This window comes from Gekko japonicus, unplaced genomic scaffold (genome assembly GCF_001447785.1).
Source record: "Gekko japonicus isolate JY-2015 unplaced genomic scaffold, Gekko_japonicus_V1.1 scaffold643, whole genome shotgun sequence".
In the NCBI taxonomy this organism is placed as follows: domain Eukaryota; kingdom Metazoa; phylum Chordata; class Lepidosauria; order Squamata; family Gekkonidae; genus Gekko; species Gekko japonicus.
In genome coordinates this window covers 291,072-312,848 of record NW_015164201.1, presented here as the reverse complement: position 1 = coordinate 312,848, position 21,777 = coordinate 291,072, and the positions used below count along the sequence as shown (strand labels likewise).

The following is a 21,777-nucleotide window of genomic DNA, read 5'->3' as shown; positions in this document are numbered from 1 at the left end:
CTCTCTTTTTCCCCCGTGAACCGAGGCCCGCGCGGCTTACATCCGCCGGGCCTCGGCAGTCTCTCTTCCCCTCCCCAACTTTCTTCCCCCTCCTCACCTGTCTCTCACCGCCGCCGCTGCTGGGCCTCTCCGGCCGTTCGGTTCCTTTCCCGCGCATGGAAGCCAGGTAGGTCGCAGAGCGTTCTGTGCGCATGCGCACGAAACGCTCTGGCACTTTCGGGGGGATTTAAACATCCCCCCGAAAGTTCTTTTCAACATTTAGCATTTTTGTGCACACGTGGGGACTGCCCCACATGTGCACAAACCTCTCCCTCCCCCCCAAGTGCCCCCGATGTCCAGATCTAAGGATCCGCACAGAGAGGGCCAGTTTGGGATTAGATATATAGATAGTGTATTGCCAAATGATGTCAGGTTGCGTCTTTTGGTGGAAAGTGTCATCAGTGTTGTGGGTTGGTGACGTGAGGCTGGTACAAACATGTAGTCATGTACTCCACTGATCCTCCTCAGGGGGAAAAAACACTTGTCAGGCAGCAGGTACAAATGTCTATTCTTACTGTGTCGTCATGGAGCAGGAAGTGATACAGCCATGGTTGGTTACCTGTCCTGGCTATAAGCCTGTAGATTCCTGGATCTGAGATAGGCCTGTGTATGGACATAAGCCAGGGGAAGTGAGAGTTTTGACTCAAACATGAAACAGTGGACCACAGTCTCCTCCCCCCCACACCCCGTTACCTACAATTTGGTCTTTTATGCTCTGGTCTATAGCTTGAGGCTAGTAATTCCTGTGTGTTTCTGTGGATTCAGTGGAGAGTGAGCAAGCATTTATGACTTCGTCATATTGTGTCATGCTAAAGACTGGTGGTTCTGGTCACACTTGCTTTCCTTCCTCTTTATTGTATACTAGGAGTAATGCCCGTTGTGGGGAGAAATACAACGAGATCTAGAAGGAAGCTCCGGATGAGTGTCCCAACTGTGGCTGGTGGGGCGGCCCGGCAGAGGGAGGCGAAAAATGGAGGGAGGCAAGCCATGTTTCTTTCCTTCTGCTTAGCTTAAGGCAGGGCTGTCTCAAGTCATTTTGCTGCCCCAAGTGGGTAGAATAGGAGGACAGCCTCATGGTAATGGATATGGTTCTCTCCACCTCTGACTTATTTTTTGAGGGGGAGGGGGGTGTTATGCAGTGGCAGCTAAGGTAGAAAAGCACCTCCTCCAGTGCCATGTTTTCTGGGTTCCAAGAGTCTGGAAAGTAGTTCCATAGCTGATTACACGGTTGCCAACTCTGGGTTGGGAAATACCTGTAGATTTGAGGGGTAGAGCCTGGGGAGGGCAGGATTTGGGGTGGGGAGGGACCTCAGTAGGGTATAATGCCATAGAATCGACTGCCCAATGCAGCCATTGTCTCCAGGAGAACTGATCATGATCATCTGGACATCAGTTTTAATAGCTGGAGATCTCCACGTGCCCCCTGGAGGTTGGCTTATGTTAATTTGAGGCTATGCAGTCACAGCTAAGGTAGAAAAACACCTCCTCCAGTGCAATGTTTTCTGGGTTCAGGGTTTGGGGTGGAGAGGCACCTCAGCAGGGTATACTGCCATAGAATCGACTGCCCAACGCAGCCATTGTCTCCAAGAGAATTGATCTGGGTCATCTGGACATCAGTTTTAATAGCTGAAGCCCTGACTGCTACGTCACATTGGCTGTCATACAGGGGCCATCTCAGCAGGATACAGAGTCCACCATTTTCTCCAGGGGAACTGATCTCTGGCATCTGGAAAGCAGTTGTAATTCTGGCCTCACCTGGAGATTTGCAACCATGGTTTCCCCCAACAGACACTAAGGGGAAATTTATTTTACCTCAGAACATCAACAGCAAACCATTTAGAATGTTCGAGGGAAAGGCCAGTAAGGCCGCATATGCAAACGACCTCTGTGTTCCGAGGCAAAGGCGAATCAGGCCACATATGCAAATGACCTCTGTGTTCTGACTGGCTGTGGGGGGGGGGAACAGCAAACTGTTTAGAATGTTGGAGGCAGGACTCAGGCAAAGCAGCCAGTGGATAGGGAGACCCTCTGAATGACAAATCAGAGAGCAAACTGATTTTGGAGCGTGTTGGAATGTTCAGGGGAGTCCGTGACCAAAATAGAATATACCGGAGGATACTGCTTATTGTGTACTGTGAGTCCATGTGGCTCTGTTTTCTGCCTTATCCTGTTCTAAATCAAGACTTGAGATGAGGGATGTTATTGGACATAATTGGAGGGTGGTGCTGTCTCAGTTACACGTGGAGGAGTTGGATTTATTTTTATGCAGTTTTGTTTTGGCTATATGTTTAGGCTTTAGGTACGCAACCCCTAAAATTTGGTTTTGCTCAGACTTATGAGGGCTTTGTCAGAGAACTGGATGCAAGGGCCTATATTTCCTGTTGAGCATTTCTTTTTTCGCTTCAGTGGTTGCAATAAAGTGTTCTTCCTAATTAGTATATTGTTACAGTTTCCTGAACCTTTTTTTCATTTGTCTATATTTTCATGATGGCAAAGATCAAACAGAAAATTTATACACAAATATCAAACAATCTCTGAATATTGTAATAATATGAAAGCTCTCTTGCAAGATTGAACAGAACTTTGGGCATAGTAGTGTACAGTCTGGATTGCAGCGAACCAGCAATAGTCCCTGACTCACAAGTTTTCTTGTCAGAAATGCACATTTTTATTCTAGACTTAGATCTTCTCTCCTCCCTTCTGGTCCCAATATTGCTTTTGGGTTCTTGCTTTTGATGGAGCTTAGGGGAAAGAGGAGGGGTGGATATATATGAAATTTATAGGACAGTCTTTACATGCAGACTTGGACTAATAGTAGTGGGGGTCTAACAACAGTGCTAGCTAGCTGGCAGTCTCCATCTTTCTCATCCTCAGTTGGGGTGGTCATGTGCTCCATCAGCAGGTGCCCCCTCCCCTCAGTGCCTTTTTTGTTGCCGCGAGGATAGGAGGCTTTCTAGTGCGCTGCATTGATTTTCTTCGTTGTCATTGTGGATGGAAGTAGACTACTTTTTGTCCATCGAGGACTCATTTTGCACTCCTTCTATTTCGTGAGAGGCAAGCCTCTCCAGGGTCTCCCTATTTGTTGTGCTTCTGGTCCCTCATCATGGCATCCAAGGAACTGTTTAAAAAATGCGCAAAATGTGGAACAAAGATGACGCACAGTGACGAGCATGAACTCTGCCTTCTATGCTTAGGAGAGGCTCACAATGTTGGCGCTTGTTCAGTTTGCCAGTGCTTTACCCCAAAGACTCAGTCAGATAGGGCCTCTAGGCTGAAAGCTGCACTGTGGGAGAAAGCTTTGTCCTTCTTGGGTTCCTTCCAAGGTGACTCCAAGCTCAGCCTCTGCTGTCTCGGGTCTGCTTCCCTCGGCTCCAACTATTGAACTCCATTCTGGGCTCCTATTGGTCAGTTCGGTTCCTACAGGCCCGACTCTCAGGATGGCTCTGATCCCTCCAAAAAGAGTCACATTGGTCGCTCTGGAGGCAGAATCCAGGTGCCTGTGTTTGCCTTCTCCAGGATCATCAACCAAAGTCTAGTTGCATTTGGAACCTCCTGTGAAGAAGGATAGGAAATGGAAGCATAAGGAGAAGACCATGTTTACAGGACATATGGAGTCTTCTAAGGGTCCAGAGACTAATCAGGGTATCATCCTACTTCCCCGCACACCCCATCGCCGAATCTAGCCTCCTTTGCTGGTTCCTTTTTGGATGCAGATGATAATCAACCTGGCATCTCTGCAGGACAGTGGGTATCCTCGGAATCAGGACCTCCCTTACCTTGGCAACCTGTGAGCTCCCCTCAGCCATCCTACTTAAATATTTAGGCTGGACATCATCCTCAAACTTGAGAGGGGCATGACCCAAATGCATGGGGATACATGGATACCCATCCCACACTGGTTCTGTACTGGTCTCCATACTATGAGCCTGAAGAAGAGGTCTCTACAGCATCTCGTTATAGTTCCGAGAGTGCCTTGGACCCGTTAACTGATGATACCGTGGGAGATCCAATCCCAGTATCTCCTAGCGAAGACCTCCGTCTCTAGGGAGAACAAATGCTAAGAATGACAAAAGCCCTTGACATTGATGTTTCCACTTCAGATAACCATCTGAAGGACAGAATTTTGAGTAATCTCTACTCCAACATTCCAGGGATAGTTACATTTCTGATCCTGGAAGGTCCTTCTGACCTCACAGTTCCAATCTGGCAGAAACCAGCCTCCATTCAGGCCACACTTCGTAAAACTGAAAATTTATACAGAGTAAAACAGGACTTCTGTGAGTTTTTGTCCACGTACCCAGCTTGGTCTTCATTAGTTATGAAACACGTAGGTACGCCAATGGCCTGGCCAGCATTCATCCCCAGCCGACAGGGAAAGCTGCCATCTGGACGCTTTGGGAAGAAAGTTTTATGCTTCCTCTGCTCTCAGTTTTCGAGTAGCAAATTATCAAGTGATTATGGGAGGCTATAAACTTTCCCTCTAGGAGAGTCTTTCTGAGTACCTGGACAAGTCCCTGGCTAAATTTATCCAATCTGAGGCAGTTACACTCTCAAAACAGGAGATTAGGATGGGCAGACATGCCGCTGATGTATCAGCCAGATTGATGGCCTCTGCTATAGTCCTCAGGAGGCACTCATGCTATGCAAGACTGCTCTCCCTCTGGAGACTCGCAGTAAAGTTGAGGATCTTCCCTTTCAGGGATCAACTCTTTTTCACAGTCCACGGATTAGTTCCTTTCCACTATGAAGAAGAACCACTAGACAACCAGTTCACGGATTTTGTTTTCCTCAGCTCCAGCCCAGAGACAATCCTTATCTCAAAGGCAACACGGCTTTGCTATCCCTTTCTACAGGGGTCGGACATAGCACCATCAGCTATCATTTGTATATCATCAACGCCCTTTCCAGTCATCCCCGTTTTCAAAAAGAAATGGTACCCCATGGCTGAGGCCTACTCAACAGAACCCCCAGAGGGATCAGGGCCAACAGCCAGCAAAGTTCTATCTGCCTCAGTAGTTGCAGATGTTCCCAGTATTAAGGATAGGCTGGCACAGTTTGCAGAGGCTTGGTGCCAGATTAGCTCTGATAGTTGAGTTTTGTCTATAGTTCATGAAGGTTACAGGTTAGAATTGTTGTCCCAACCCCCTTGCCACCTGGCTTCAACTGTGGTGGATAACTCCTACCCAGAACTCAGAGTTCAGCTAGGGGAACTTGCTGTGCAAGTGCTCAGTGGAATGGGTCCCAGCCGGGCTTCCCTCCTGGGGTTTCCATGCAAGATTTTTTTTCTACTGGATAAAAAAGATGGTGAGCACAGGCCCATATTGGATCTCAGAATATTAAACAAGTTCTTTAAAAAATTCAAAGTTCAGAATGGTTTCTCTTCTGTGACCAAGTTTTTTGCCCCGGGTGAGTGGTTTGCATACATGTCCCTCCCATTTGGTCTTGCTACTGCGCTGAGAGTATTCACCAAGTATAGAGCACACAGGGTTGCTCTATTTTTCCATACCTAGACAATTGACTTATTGTGGGCCCCAGTCATGACCTACTGTGAATTACCACATTCATCGCACCATTTCCACCTGTAACAGGTTAGTCCTAATGGTGAATTGGGAAAAATCTTGCCTTGAACCTTCTCAGTGAGCATAATTCATTGGTGCTTCCCTCAACAGGGGGAGTTTTTTTGCCTGCTGACAAGGCTAAAAGCATTAAGGCAATGCTGTTAAGCTGTATTTCTATTTTTCCATACCTAGACAATTGACTTATTGTGGGCCTCAGTCATGACCTACTGAATTACCACATTCATCACACCATTTCCACCTGTAATAGGTTAGTCCTAATGGTGAATTGGGGAAAATCTTGCCTAGAACCTTCTCAGTGAGCACAATTCATTGGTGCTTCCCTCAACAGGGGGAGCTTTTTTGCCTGCTGACAAGACTAAAAGCATTAAGGCAATGCTGTTAAGCTGTATTAGAGAATGTTGGTAGCCAGTGAAAGCAATTCGACGGCTATTAGGGCTTATGTTCTCAACTGCTGTGGTGATTCCGTTAGCAAGACTGCACATGCAGAGCTTTGCAAATTTGGTTTTTTAAGAAGTATGACCCTAACAAACACCCCCCAAATGCTGTTTTTTGATGCCTAGGAGGGTGGTGGTTAGGTCTCTGCAGTGGTGGCTTGATTACGGTAACTTGTTTTCAGGGATCCAGTTTGGGTTCTGGGTTCCCCAGGTGACTCTGACCATGGATGTGTCACCATTGGGTTGGGGTGCCCACTGCAAAGGTTTTGGGGAGCAGGGCCGCTGGCCTTTAATGCAGAATACTCCCCATATGAATGTCCTGGAACTTGATGTGGTAAGATTTGCCCTTAACTCCTTTTCAGATATTCTCAGAGGCAAGTGGGTGCTGATCCAAATGAACAAACAGGTTCTGGTGAACATGGCTGCTTGCTAGAAGCACTCTGTGCTTTGTCTCTACTCCATTGAGGACGTTTTGCTATAAACATTGGAGGGAGGCATCATCAACCCCCCTCCCCTTCCAAGGAAGGGCTTTGATAAGTGGGCTCATCTGGATTTTTTCCATAACAGCTCTGATAACATCAATACCGTGGGGGAAGGGAGGTGTAATTGCCGGTAAGAGCAGACCTTTCACAACTCCTCCTTTGGGCCATTCTTGGCTTTTCCCATACCCTCCCCAAATGAACAAACAGGAAGTGGGATGGATTTGAGTCCTGGATGTCTGCTAAAGGTGAATCCCCTTTTACCTGCCCGTTATCAGTTTTAGAATACTTTTTGTCATTAGCACAGACCAATTTAGCGGTGTCTTCAGTGAAGACCCACCTAACAACCATTGCTGCTTTTTATGAGGAGGTGCAGGGAAGTACTATTTTTGCTCGTAATTTGGCTCAGCGTTTTTAAAAAGGGACTGTCCAGTGTTTTCCCTCAGACACCTCGTATTGTCCCACAGTGGTCATGGGCCCTTAGTGGTAGCTAAACTGATGAAACCACCCTTTGAGCCACTAACCTCTTGCTTATTAGCTTTACTCTCAAGGAAGGTAGCGTTCTTAGTGGCTAGAAGAGTCAGTGAACTGGCGGCACTCAGAGTTGATCCTCCTTTTCTCAAGATATTCAGTGAGTGGGTCATACTACACCCGAGTCTAGACTTCCTGCATAAGGTAGTTTCCAAGTTTCACCTAGCACAGGAAATTGTCCTACCAGTATTTTCCCCCACTCCGAGCTTGGAAGCAGAAAAAGCCCTATATACCCTTGATATTAGGAGGGCCCTCCTTTACTGTATAGATCGAACCAAACCATTCTGTAAAAACAAAGCACTATTTATTTATTATTGGGGCCCCGAGAAGGGCAAAGCTGCTTCAGCCCAGTCCATGTCCAGATGGGTAGTTGCTGCCATCCGTTCCTGCTACATGGCATCTGGAGAGCCGTATCCACTCAATGTGAAAGGACACTCCACCCGAGCACAGGGGTTGTCTGCCATGTTTCATCAACGAGCTCCCCTGTTGGACATCTGCAAGGTGGCAGCCTGGTTGACAGAGGACACATTTGTGAAGCACTATGCTTTAGACCAGCGGTTCTCAACCTGTGGGTCACGACCCCTTTGGGGGTCGAACGACCCTTTCACAGAGATCGCCTAAGACCATCGGAAAACACAAATCTTCAATGGTCTTATGATAGCAATGAAAATAATTTTATGGTTGGGGGTCACCACAACATGAGGAACTGTATTAAAGGGTCGCGGCATTAGGAAGGTTGAGAATCACTGCTTTAGACCTTCAGGCAAGGAAAGAAGCAGATGTGGGCAAGGCTGTTCTACAGGCTCTGTTGCAGTGAGAGACTCACCCCACCTTCTCTGGTGAATAGCTCGCTAATGGTCCAAGTGTGGGGCTGCACAATAAGATGGAAGATGAAACAGAGTTGCACTTACCTGTAACTGTTGTTCATCAACGTCATCTGTGCAGATCCACATTCCCTCCCTCCTGCCCCGCTGTGAGCTCTCACAGGGCCTATTGTGCCATGGAAGGGGGGCTCTCAGCAGCTTAGTGGGAACTGAGGGAAGGAGGAGCCTGCTACTGGAGCACGTGATGTGCTGGGCAGGAATCCTGTGCAAACAGAGTCCCAATGTGTGCACAGAAGAGGTCGATGAAAAACAGTTACAGGTAAGTACAGCTCTGTTTTCTTTATTCCAGAAAAAATTGAGCTGCTTCAGGGCTGTGTCTCAATTAGCAGATAGAGCAAACGTTCACATTAACACAATTGGACTTTTAAGACTAATTTAGTTCTATAGCTGGAACTTGAATAATTGAATGTGCAGGTTGAGATATGAATAGCAACATTCATAAAAGCTTGTTTGACATCTTAAACATGGTGGTGGTGATTTTTAGCTGTCCTAAGCGATGCTCCCTCTAAGCTGTGGAGTCTTGTGAGCAAAAATTGTACTTTGACCTACTGACATTAAAGCAGCGAGTGAGCGATTTGGCTACTGCATAAATTAGTTTGCTTGGGAGCCATCCTTCCTGAGCAAAGACAAAAATGTGTGAGCCAGAGGCTAAAGAAGTATGAGCTAGCTCACACTAACTCGGCTTAGAGGGAACACTGGTCCTAAGGAACTGAAGGATGGAGTGGTTCTGTTCAGTGACTGCTGGCACTGCTTGCTTTCACTTCAGCGTGGCTGATAATGGCTTGAACTTTTTTTTTTTGAATAAAGCAGTTAAGGTCTGCACTGACTTAAGTAACTTCACACAATTAAATAAATGTTAGTCTAGTAGCCAACTTTATAGAAGGAAGATGTGAGTTTAAAAACAAGAAAAACAGCCGCTTGCTGCTGTAACTGTTTTGTGGAAGTTAATTATGCTTAAGAATTTACGATTGGGGGCGTGTTAGAGTAATATTCTCATTCAGCTGCCATAACATTTACAGTGTAATTTAACATTGTTTGCTGATGAGTATCATAGCTCAGTTCAGCAGTAATCATTGCTTGCTTAAACTTTTTTGGAATGAAACAAGAAAAATAGCAAATAGCAGGGTAGTCAACATTTTTGGCCCCAATGCTTGGGGGGAACCCTGTAATATAAAATATTGGTGTGCCAGTAAATAAAAAGGAGTGGGGTTGTATTTGGCCAGACTCACTGCATACACACTTAAGAATGTCATTGCTAAAGATAATAATAATACCTATTTGGACCGAAAATATGTGTTGTGAGCAGGATCCTAGTGGAGCATGACAGCATTGGAGAAGGGGAAGGGTGTAAATGCAAAATTCTGAGCTACCACAGTCCATATTTTTATTTTAAGTAATTACTGCTGTACTGGTGGGAACCCCTCCATGGAATCCTGTCCTCTGCATTTTCCAGCCATGGCCTGACCCATCCTTTTGTACCCACACTCCTGCTTTTGGGATGCAGCACAGAAGTTGCTATGCCAAACAAAAAAGTTTGTGTCACTGTTGCTGTGTTGTGCCTTGGGCTATAGAACATTAAATGTGCTTTCACAAGTTATTGGTCACCTTTTGGTGTGTGAAGCTAACGTTTGAATTGTTTTCTCTTATAGGTACAGGAGACACAGTTGCTATTATGATCAGCTATTTTAAAGGCAGAGAAATCCTTCGCAGGATCGGGGATGGCTTCCAAGTGACCATGGTTATTGAAGTGGGCAAAAAGCATGGATCGTGGATGAACAGCTATTCCATCTTCTTTGTTTCTGTGTCCTTCTTCATTGTAACAGCAGCCACAGTGGGGTACTTCATATTTTATTCTGCCCGAAGGCTTAGACTTGCAAGGGCTCAGAACAGGAGACAAGTAAGTTTGGCTTTTCTTGTGCATTCTTGCTTGCTTTCTGTACTAGAAGATGTGACTGTTGATGTTTGCTCTCTTCTGATACTTCACAATGGTCTTTACCCGCTGGCAGAAGATGATAGAAGGGGGATGGATGAATCTCTAGGGAGAGAATTCCAGTTTTGTTGCCATGACTGAAAACAGCCTTTCTTAGGTTGCCCTCTATCTAGTTTCAGATAATAGCCTCAGGGCTTCCCGCAAAAGCTGACATATGAAGATAGGTTCATATGGGAGTGGGCGGTTCTTAAGGTATATTGGTCCCAAGTCATATAGGGCTTTAAATGTTGATACCTGCCTTGCATTGGGCCTGTAAGGAAATTAGAAGCATGTTTATTTGGAACAAAACTGGAGTGATAATGGTCCTTCTAACCCACTGTTGTCAAAGTTCTTGCAACAGCATTCTATACCAGTTGTAATTTCTGTACACCTGTCAAGGGAAGCCCCACATACAGCGTATTAAAGTAATCCGGCCTAAGGTATGAGGGTGATCTAGCTGCGGCATCTGTCACCCCACTGATCGCCAGGATTGATTTGGTTGATCTGGCTGGTTAAGCAGGTGTCCCCTACCTCCCTTACCACTCCATGTGTGTCCCTCCCAAAGCCGTGCGCTTGGTGGAAAAGGATGACCATCTCAGACAGGAGTGTACTATTCGTCGGTCAAGGTTATATGATAGCTGCGCTCCTTTGCTAAATGAGTAATCCCATCTAGATGTTAACTGAGCTTGCACTACAGAGGCAGGATCTTTTTACCAAGGAAAGGTTGTAGCTGGCTCACCAGCTAAATCTGGTGGATGGTGTTCCTGGCCACCACTGCCACCTGTTTATCGAACAGGATACCCAGGCCTAGCAGTCACCCCCAAGCTGAGGACCCACTCCTTTAGCGGAAGTGCAGTTACATCCAGAACAGTAGAGAGCTGAATACCCAAACCACTTCTTCAGCTGCACTAGTTGCATGGGTGAGGTTTCTGTGAAGTGATTCACTGAATACTTCTGTTCAGCTTTTGTCCTGAAACATCATAGTCAGCTTACTGTTTCATTTGTAAAAAATGAACTTAAAACAGAAATAAAGTAAAGCAAATGCTACTATTTAAAATGCAAACAAACCTGCATTTTAAAGCTAATAGTTCTAAGAACAGACAGGGTTTCCCCCCTATTTGAAGAGGCCTGCAGTTCTATTTGACAGTGAGTAGGAGATCTGCAGTGCAGCTGGGTCAGGTCCATGACGTGAGCCTGTGGAAATGTTGGAATTTTGAAAAAGAATAGTGGGCACCAAGGTAAAATAGCTGCCATGGAGGGCAATTGCAAAATGTTGGGAAGTTCCTAGCCAAGCCAGTTTGGTGTAGTGGTTAAGAGTGTAGACTCTGTGGGAGAACCAGGTTTGATTCCCCACTCTTCCACATGCAGCTGCTGGTGTGACCTTGGGTCAGTAAGGACAAAAAAGAGAAAAGGGAAAAAAACTGAACCTAAAACCTAGAATTCAGAACCTAAAAAGGTTAGTCAAGAATAGAAGAGGGCCAGCTCTAAAAATCTAATTATGAAACATACAAAAATATACATGTATTTATTCAACACAAATTAAAATAACAAACAAGGGCCCATTCATACGTCATATACAAATATAAAAACATACAAGGGCTAATGAAATAGACCTAACGCGTTTCGGCCTTTACAGGCCTTCCTCAGAGGTCTAATACAAATAGAACATGTTGGCTGATATGTAAAAATATATACAATCATACATATACAAAATATGGAATAAAGACCAGAAAACAATTGTTCCAAAGTTTAACCACTGGGCAAAGAAAAGAAATACAAAAATACAAATGAAGCCTCCAGTGCAATCACATGTCCACTAGTACTTCTCTCTGGTCAACTATATATTCTCCTGAAATTGTACAGCCAAATGTTCCCAATAAAATGTTCCTTAACTTAAAAGCAGTCACAAGTTCTCTCAGAGCTGTTCTTTCACAAGCAGTTCTCAAAAGAGCTCTCTCAGCCCCACCTACCTCACAGGGTGTCTGTTGTGGGGAGGGGAAGGGAAAGGAGATTGTAAGCCACTCTGAGACTCCGAGTGAAGGACAGGGTATAAATCTTCTCTTCTTCAGTCTCCTGCAGTGGAGACAAAACTATGCTGCAAGCTACATAATAGAGTTCTTGGTTTCAGGGATATTTGACTATAGTTAAATAACCAGTCAGTAGACTGATCAACTGGCTGGTATACCAACCCTAACTAGGGTCAGTCATCATGTCCCAGTCCAGTCTGCCTCACAGTATAGGCAGGATGCAGAGTGGGTAGGGAGCCATGCTCCCTCTAAGCTGTGGAGTCTTGTGAGCAAAAATTCTACTTTGTGAGCTACTGGCATTAAAGTTGTGAGCGAGCAATTTGGCTACTGCATACATTAGTTTATTCTGGAGCCATCCTTCCTGAGCTACGACAAAAATCTCTGCGCTGGAGGCTAAAATTCTGAGCTAGCTCACACTATCTCAGCTTAGAGGGAACACTGGTAAAGATATATGTTGCTCTGAGCTCCTTTGAGAAGAGGCAAGATAAACATAGAGGATCTGGTTTGGTGCAGCTCTCAACTCTTATTAACCTTGCACTGAGGAAGACCAGTTGGTGAAGGGCTGATGTTATCTGGATTTTAGTGTAGTTAATAACCTACAAATTATGTACCATGGCCCTTGAAGTGCTTTGCTTTCCCCCCCTCCCTAATAAATATTACAGTTAACAATTTTCTGTTAGGATATAAAAGCAGCATGGGGATATTACAGTTTTGTTTACTGAATATAAAGGGCACTAAACATGCTAAATCAAGTCTAGTTCTACTTGGAAAATTAGAAAATTTTTCCAATCCACCTTTTTCTAAAACTCCACATCATTGAAGAAAGATGAAGGCTTAATAAAACCCCGTTCACCTCTGGTTGCTTGTTCATACAATACAGCCGTCCAAGCTGCTTTTCTTCTTGAGAGAAGATTTTAGGAAGGGGATTTATATGAATGAAGGGAGCTTGGGAAGAGTGCCCCCCCTCTGTCACTTTTCTCCTTCTGACTGCAGTCTCAAAGGTGGATACTCATTTTAAATCCTACAGAACAAAAACCCAACCATTAAAAATAGCTTGAATAAGCGTTGATGAGAACATGGCGGGATTTTCCATACACAAAACCTCCTTGCAGTGCTAGTTTCCTATATGAAGGTGATAAGGGTTCAAACTTATTTATCTCTCTGATATGCTAGTTCTTCAGTGTTGAGGTCCCACATGGGACTTACATATGTACAGGCAGCAGTGCGGTGCATATGTAGGCAGCAGTGCGGTGCATGGGAAGGCACCCCTATCAAATTTGAAGCACCCCCCACCCCTCCCAGTCCCCCCTCCCGTCCCCGAGGAAGGGGAGGGAGCCTGAGGCAACCGGGCGACAACCGCGCTTGCTGTGGGGCCGAGCTGGGGAGGGGGGCGGGCTGTTACTAGCCTTGCAGTTGCTCTCTCCATGTTTATTCCTCGTTGGCAATTCAGGATTGCAACAGTCGTCAGCCTTGGCAGAACCAACAGAGCTCCTCCTCCATTTTTGGTATTTTATAGGCTAGTTGCTTGGTGGGTGGATTTTTTGCAGGGTGGGGTGAGGCCTGGTTTTTGGGGTGGTTGGGGATGAGTAGCCTGTGGGGGGCTGTTTTACTGTTTTAGAGTGCTTCTCCCCCTTCCCCCTTCCAGATTTGCTAGCCTTCAAATTGCTCTCTTGGATGGAATCGATGGATGTGTGGCTTCCTTTTACAGTCCCTTTAACGAAGCTTCCTTACAGTCTTTTTAATGTTGCCGACTGCAACTTGCAGTACTGCTGGAGAGGTTCGGGGGTGGGGTAATAGTAGTTGATAGAGCTTTCCCTTTAGGCAGGATTTCTTTTCTCAACTTTAATTAAATTAACTGCCCCTTAAGGAATTTAAATGCCCCCCAACAGAGGGGGGGGGGAAATCCTGGCTACTATTGATGTGGAATCCAGGATCATTGAAGTGTGATGCAGTCTCCTTGTTCCAGTGGCTTTTCTTGCCTTCATGTTGCATGGATGGGGCTTTATCCTTCAGTTTTCTGTTTGCTATTATATAGAGAATATATTTTTGGAGTATCTCATCAGATGTAAGCAAATAGATGATTATTTCTACCAAAAAATCAACATAAAAATGAAGTTACAGTACAAGCTGTAAACTACTTGATTATCCAGAATGCTCATTTATCCAGCATTGCCCAGAGGGAAAGCTGTTTCTCCTCAGCCACTATACCCCTGCATCTTCAAGTGTGTGTACCCCATTCCTACCTCTACAGCCCACCACCTTGATATTTCCAGCTCTTGCTAGGTGCTGGCTGATACCCTCGTGTGCCACCTTCCCTTGCAGCCTGCCTTAAGCTGTTAAGAGCCAGCTATGCCAGAGAGCTCTGGGCAGCTGGTCTTCTTGTCTGTATGCTATGTAGGACAGCCATGGTGTTCTCAGTGGGGTGGGGTTTAGGTGCCATGGATTCCTTGGGGCAGAGGGTGGAGTAGAGCAATAAGCTCAAGTACCCAGCATGTTTGGTTGACTGGCAACCCCCATTCCCCATGAGTAATGGATAATAAAGCTTTTACTGTATTTTTTTATTCTGTCGTTATAGCACAAGTAATATTTTTAAAAGGTTCCCAGTATGAAGGAAGAAATATCACAATCACACAACCATTCCTTGTGCCTACTCTGCCTAGATGAGGGACAGGATGTGTCAAATGTGTATACGCCTAAGGCAAGAAATTACAGGATTCCCCATCTTAAAGCCAACCTCTTGTGGGGAAAAGCTGTGACAGGTGGAGAGGCTCCCATTCCATCTCTCCAGAGCAGGAAAAAAATTGACTCCGACACATAGACAAGGTTGATTTTGCTCCATCGATTCTAAAAGCTTCTCCTACAGAACTGATTGACTCCCAACTAGCTTTATTAGCATCACTGTTAGGAGGGCTTTTCATAGCCAATTGGAACTGCCAGCTACAAACGCGTAGGAGCAAACTTCTTAAAGAGTATCTCTGCTGCTGTACCTGCCTTTCTGGTTTGTAGCCACTTGTTCAATATTGACATTGTCAAGGAGTGCCGGATCTGGTGGGAGGTTTTCTAGTGAGGTTGGTGTAGCCTTACACATAATGCCCAGTCCCTTTGGCTCTTCTGTGGTAGAACTGCCACCATCTGGCAGTTCTTTGTGGGCCTGATTGTCCCATAACAATTGTCCCACCCTGACGATGTGGCCATAGATAGGGATAAATGAAATTGTGTAAGCCGCTCAGAGACCCCTCGGGGTTCGAGCGGGATACAAAGTCGAAAGCATAAATAAATAAATAAGAATAAATAACAGTTCTAAGTCTCAGCAGCTGGCATGTGTGTGACCAAGCCCCTTCTCTGTCTAAGAGGGAGAACCAGGAAATATATTTATCTTCAGCTCATCTTTTCCTGTATATTAGGTAACATAAGCTGAGCAGCCAGCTGTGGGGAAGTCAGTCTAACAACAATCTCTCAGGGCTAGAATTCCAATTTTAAAAAATTCTAAGCACTCACAGAGTCAAATGAAAGGAATTGGGGAAATGAAATAAAGAACTTGGAAAACACTTTCTAGCTCAGTGATGCTAGATGGTGGTGCCCAGGATGTCCACTAATGTGCTTACTGGTGCTCATTTCCTCCTTTTCTAAAGCAAAGAGCCAGTCTTGGCTTTTCTCCTCCTCACTGGAGCAGGAGGTGCTTCAGAAGAGCTCAGTAGGCTTTTGTGTGCAGGGAAGTCACTTTTCTGTCTATGAGGAGCACCCATTCAGGATCATTTGCCTAAATAATAGGAGGATGTTTGGCTGAAGGCTTGAACGTTCAAGAACGACACAAGACACAGATCTGCAGAATCTGTCTGACCCTGACTGGGCTCAGCAGCGTTTTTATTAGCTTTCCCCTTTTCCCTCCCCCCTGCCCTGTATATTGAAAAGCTACAAGCAGGCTGTGAACTAAAATAACAGGATGTGCTCTGCCCACAGCTCACCCTCTTATCTTACTCCGACTAGCCAAGTTTCTTCTCTCAGTGATCTCAGCAGATGTTTACTGGTACCTTGCACACTACTTCCCTTATCTCCCTGTGCGAACATTAACCTCCTGGCATGCCTCCAGATGTTGCCATCCCCACATGCCACCCCTTTTTGGGTTTTAGTGTGTGGCTAAGAGTGGAATTTCATCCTCAGGCTCATCAGGCCACTCGTCTGGGTCGGCATAAGGCCAGGTCACAGACACCTGAAGAGGGTAGGCCCGAGTCGGGGGGCGACAAAGAGAGAGGGCTGCCGGCAAGCATTGAATGCATACACAAAGCAGAAGGCCCCCAATGAGGAGTGCAAAAATGAGCGCAAATAATGGCCGTAGCCATTGCCATGGAATCCATTGAAGCAACCAATCTAAAGACCAAGAGGAGGAGGTAGAGTCAGCGATGGCCTTAAATACCGTTAAATGCTGGCGAAGCTGGGCGATACCGGTAGTAATATTCCCGGTTCCATCTATATAATAACAGCAATGTTCGTGCATTAATGCACAGGTACCTCCCCACTGCGCAGCCAGGAGATCCAAAGCCCGGTGGTTCTGAAGCACCACCTGAGCCAGGGAAGAAAGCTCCTGGTTGAGCGCCGTGAGGACTTGACTGGAGAGGTTAAAGGACTGCTCAATCTCAGCGGATAGGTTACCAATAGCTTGCTCTAGCTCAGAAACACCTAGGCCAGGGAGGAGAGCACACATGATTTTATGAAAACCTGAACTTCTAATGACTAGGGGTTTTCAGATGCCCTGCTCCTCCGGACCCAATGGCCCATATTTACAGATTCAGATGCATTGAGGGAGGTTCGGATATGAAAAGGGAGTTGAAGGTTGGCGAGGGCGCAGCGACCCTGAAATGGATAGGGAACATGTTTATAGGTGTGGGGGGGTCACCACACACAAAGACCCACCCTGGATGAGTGAGGAAGAACCCGGGATTGGAAGCGTTGTTAGCAGCATGTGCGCTGCAGGTAGCATTAAGCCAAGAATCTCTGGAATAGGAGGACGTATTACAGGATAATGCGGCAGCTACTAAGCGAAACAAACCATCATTGGAATTGCCCCAGGAACTGTTGCGGGCAAACCAGGCCACCCCAGAAGTATTGAGCTGGAGTTGCAAGGTGAAATTAAAGGCATCAAGGTCTAGTGAAGGACAGGTTTGATCAACAATAAATTTTGTGGGATTCTGAGTGCCTTTGGTTATTTGCCAGTTTAAGGAGGTCTGATTGAAATGAATGACAGTGCTGCACCGAGCCCAGGGCAGCCAGCCTAGTGGAGTTCCAGTGCCATTGTGCTCAAAGCAAACATAGAATGGCTCAAGCACCTGACCTGAAAATGTGCGGGTGATGTATGTGTGGTTGTTAGTGAGGCGAACTCTTCTCCACATCCCCAGGTCAGAGCGCGGTGGGTCCTTCCATACTACTGGGAGACCATCGTAGGTATAATTGGTATAATCCCTACCTGCCAAGTTACCAAACCCTACCGATAGACCATGATGTAAGCAAACCCAACAATTGGTGATACTGCTGATCTGCTGCAACTTGGAGGCAAACCCCAAATGCAGGTTGGACGAAGTTGTGACCCTAGAGAGAGTTTGGAAGGGCCCCCCCCCCCACGGGTCCCACTGAGCAGAAACACAAACAGTAGGTTAGTACATAACCCAATCCCACCAGACAGCTGCCCCGGGTGCTGGCTCGCCATCTCCCCAATCCTCATCCTCTTCTGCCTCTGAGTCGGTGGACTTGTAATCGGAGGAGTCGGTGGAATCGCCATGGAGACCCTGGCAACGCATACACCAGAGATCGTGCCAAAAAGTACAGTCAGTTATGGAGGGAGGATTGTGAGTCTCAGAAAGGGCAAAGAGGCCTTGAGAGTGTTCCCACACCCGGACTAGATCTGGAGAGCCTGGCCGCCGTTGGAAAAACAGCCGAGGCTTCCACGCATCATGGTAGTCGGGGTTGCGAAACTGAAATTCTACCTTCCCCCACCCAAAGGGAGAGTCTGTGGGATCAGAATAGAACCAGACTAGACACAGATAATGAGGGCAAACTGCAACCGGCCCTGCCACCAGTTCCGGCCCGTATGGAGACTGCAAATGGTCGACTTCCAGTGGATGGCGGTGCGCTAGCAGTCGCACCTCCCGGACCTCCCGGAGGTGAGGCTGCACTCCAGCCGAAGAAGGGGGGGCGCAGGCTCGCAACCCCCCCAGGGTCCCTGCGAAGGGACCCTGGCTATGGAACTTTCAAGAGGCTGCCTCTTCGAGGGCGGAATGCCTGAGAATTGAGGCACCTCTTCGTTCCGATGGTTCTCCGTGCTGAGAGACCGAATGGGCTTAGCGATCCTGACCGGGCCGAGCGTAGGAGATCACGCGGCAGAAAAGAAATAAAAGTGAAGTAGAACGACCAATTATGAACGTGAGTCAGTTTCGCGGCGTTTAAAGAGGAAAAGTAGCTCCCCACCCTACCCTACGGAACGGGGAAGAAAGCAAGCGGGGGAGGGACGCCTCCCATGTGCATGAATTCTTGAGCGATTGAGGGGGGGAGCGGAAGAAAACGCGATAGAAACTGTCTAGAAGTACTTACCCAAGCGAGGCTAAGCGGTCAAGCGCACATTCAGAGACTTTAAAATTTTTTGCGAAAGTAAACAAACGAAAAAGATGGCGGGGAAGAGGGACAAAGAAAGACTTTTGAAAACAAAATTGGAGAGCCCAAAGCCGGAAACGACCAGTGAGACGGCAAAGGCTGTAGCTGACTACATGCGCCCTCTACTGGAACAGCTGAATAACTTCAAAGAACAGATGTCCGTGGTAACACAAAGTATTACTGCACATCAAACGCAAATAACTGATTTGATCCAAATAATGAAGCAGGATGCTGGGAAAGTAAAGGAAGTGGCCGCAACTATGCAGAAAGTGAAGAAGAAAGTGCAAAAGCTGGAAAAAAAACCAAACTTCTTTGGAAGATCAAATGCTGCAAGTCCAAATAGATAAGGCCAACATGGTCTTGCGCTTCCAGGGTGTGCCAGAGAATAGAGGAGATAATCTTAAAGAACTGATGAGTGAGATACTAGCCCCAGTAACAGAAATGAAGGCGGAATCGTTGCTCAACAACATGGATGTGGCCTACAGGTCATATTCAGGATATATAAAGAAAAATAATCTGCCTGGTGAAATTGTGGTAAGATTCTCGAAGAGGCACGTCAGGGATGTTATCCTGAAGGCGGTGGCTGCAACACCCCTGAAAGCAGGGGAGAATGCTATCAGAACGCTAAAGGATATTCCATTTGAAGCAAGACAACGTAGAAAGAAATATAAAGAACTTGTGCTTTTTCTCCAAACAAACTCAATTGGATACAAATGGCTATTTCCAGAAGGCGTAACATTTAAGATCAAAGACAAAAAAGAAAAGATTGACTCTGTTCTAAAAGCTCAAGAATTCTTAAAGGAACAGCTGGGAAGGTCAGAGGACGAGAAAAAAGAAGAGGACAGCAGGTCCAGTGGCGAGCTGGAAACTGGTTCTTCCGGAGAGGAATCTCTGTTTGAGCAAGGGGCAGCAGCCCCAAAGAGTCCTTATAAGTTGCGAAAGATAAGGGAAAAGAAGAAGTAAAGTTTATTTATTTAATTCAATTTATACCCCGCCCTCCCCGCAATGCGGGCTCAGGGCGGCTTACTTTCTCCTGTATATGTAGTTTCCCCCTCCCTTCTTTTCTGTTGTAGCTTTTGTAGTGTATAAAAACCAATAAAAAATCCCCTCCGGGGGCTTTAAAAAAAAAGAGACTGCAAATGGTCCAGAAACTGCTGGCCAAAGACTTGATAACGTACTCTGGGCTCAAGTTCTCAGAGTCGTCCTGTTGACTGTTGATGTATGGGAAAGCTTGCATTAGTGGGGTGCAAACAGAGAATTGCAGACTAGGTGTGAGCAGAATTTGCAGTAATAGCCACAAAGAGAGCAACACAGAAGTGCTCGGGTGTCAACTCCTTGCCCTGCTCCTGGAGCAGCCTCTGTGCGTCGCAGGTCACTCGCTTCACGGCACCCCAGGTCACGGGGGGGCTTGCTTGGTCCTCAGCAGCGGCTGCCGGGGGGTCTCGGTCAGGCTGACGCTCTGGAGCTCTGGAACCGGGTTCAGCCCCCTGTAATGCCACGCCATGCGCTGGACACACACACTTCGCTGGAACCCAGAGAGGACCTGTGGGCGACAAAACAGAAGCATACCCTTTCCCCCAGGTCAACAAGGGGACCGGGCCCAACCAAGTGCAGTCAGGCAGAGCCCTGTAGAAAACTTCAGGCTGAGGGAGCGGTGGCCGGCTGCGATAGTGCCGGTCATAGGCTGACGAAGAGGCAGCTCCAGGGAGCTGAGAAAAATTTAAATGATTATAAGTGAATAAGACCAGATGTACTTGTTGCATGATCCAGGCCTGATTTGGGATGCGACCACCTTTCACCCCTTTCAAATGTTTTTCTAAAATAGTTTTGAAGGAGCGATTGGCCCGCTCCACCACGGCCTGTCCTGTAGAGTTGTAGGGGATCCCATGGGAGAGAACAATGTCCCAATGGGTGTAAAATTGCTGGAAGGCTTGGGAGGTATAGACAGGGGCATTATCAGTTTTCAACCTTTCCGGACAGCCCAGAGCTGCAAAAGCGGCAATACGGTGGGAAACGACATGAGCAGTTGTTTCACCACGCAAAGGGGTAGCCCAAAGCGCACCAGAGAAAGTGTCAACAGAAACATGCACATATTTCCAAGGGGCTAAGGTAGGAACATAAGTAACATCCATCTGCCAAAGTTCACAAGGACCAAGGCCACAGTGGGAAAAGCCTGCACAATGGGGGCAGGAAGCCACAATGGCCTGGGCCTCCCCCAAAGGAATACCAAACTGTGCCACTAAGCCATGGGATTTTTGATGAAAGAACTGATGGCTCTCTACAGGATCGGTGAAGAGGCCATGCACTGCCTGATCAGCCCTGGCATTCTCCTCTGTTAAGGGACCGGGGAGGCCAGAATGACTGCGGATTTGGGCCACGTAGTAGGGGTGCTCCTGGGCTTGCAAGAGTTGTTGTAGGGTAAGGAAAAGCGCCATGAGGTTAGCATCCACTCTAGGGGCAACTTTTTCTCCGGGGCAACTTAAAGACCCCAGCTGGCGAGAGTCACGGCCAGCTCTCCCACCCACTTAGGGGGAACCTGGGGCGTGGCCACCAAAATATAATCCATATAATGATAAACTAAAGCCTGTGGGTATTGGTCTCGGAAGGGTTGAAGAGCATTATGAACATAATATTGACACATGGTTGGTGAATTTAACATCCCTTGGGGTAATACCTTCCATTGATAGCGCTTTGTTGGGCGCTGACAGTTCTCCACCGGGACTGTAAAGGCAAACTTTTCTCTGTCCATGGGGTATAAAGGAATTGTAAAGAAGCAATCTTTTAAATCTACAATAAACAGCTGGTAATCATTTGGAATGAAATTAGGATTTGGGGTCCCACATTGGAGAGCACCCATTGGCTGAATACAGGTACTAACAGCCCTCAAATCATGCAACATTCTCCATTTGCCACTCTTTTTCTTAATAACAAAAACTGGGGTATTCCATGGGCTGGTAGTTTCCTTTATATGTCCTGCTGCAAGCTGCTCCGCCACCAAGGCAGTGAGGGCCTGCAGCTTGTCCCGGGGTAGCAGCCACTGATCTACCCAAACTGGCTCCCCAGGGAGCCAGGTTAGGGGAAGCGCTGTGCACTCAGCAGGAGCAGCCATCCTCAGGAATTGTAAAGGAGGTTCCGAGTTTGCTCATCAAATCACGGCCCCATAAAGTAACATGCAGTTTCAACACATAGGGGC

General features: G+C 46.7%; 1 protein-coding gene across 1 annotated transcript in view; it reads left to right on the top strand.

Moving 5' to 3' along the window:
* RNF128 (ring finger protein 128, E3 ubiquitin protein ligase) overlaps positions 1-21,777 on the top strand; it is a 65,969-nt gene that overhangs the window by 28,451 nt on the left and 15,741 nt on the right. The window contains exon 2 of the mRNA XM_015408388.1: positions 9,596-9,843. Coding sequence (XP_015263874.1) covers positions 9,596-9,843 — 248 coding nt within the window. The remainder of the gene's footprint in view (positions 1-9,595; positions 9,844-21,777) is intronic.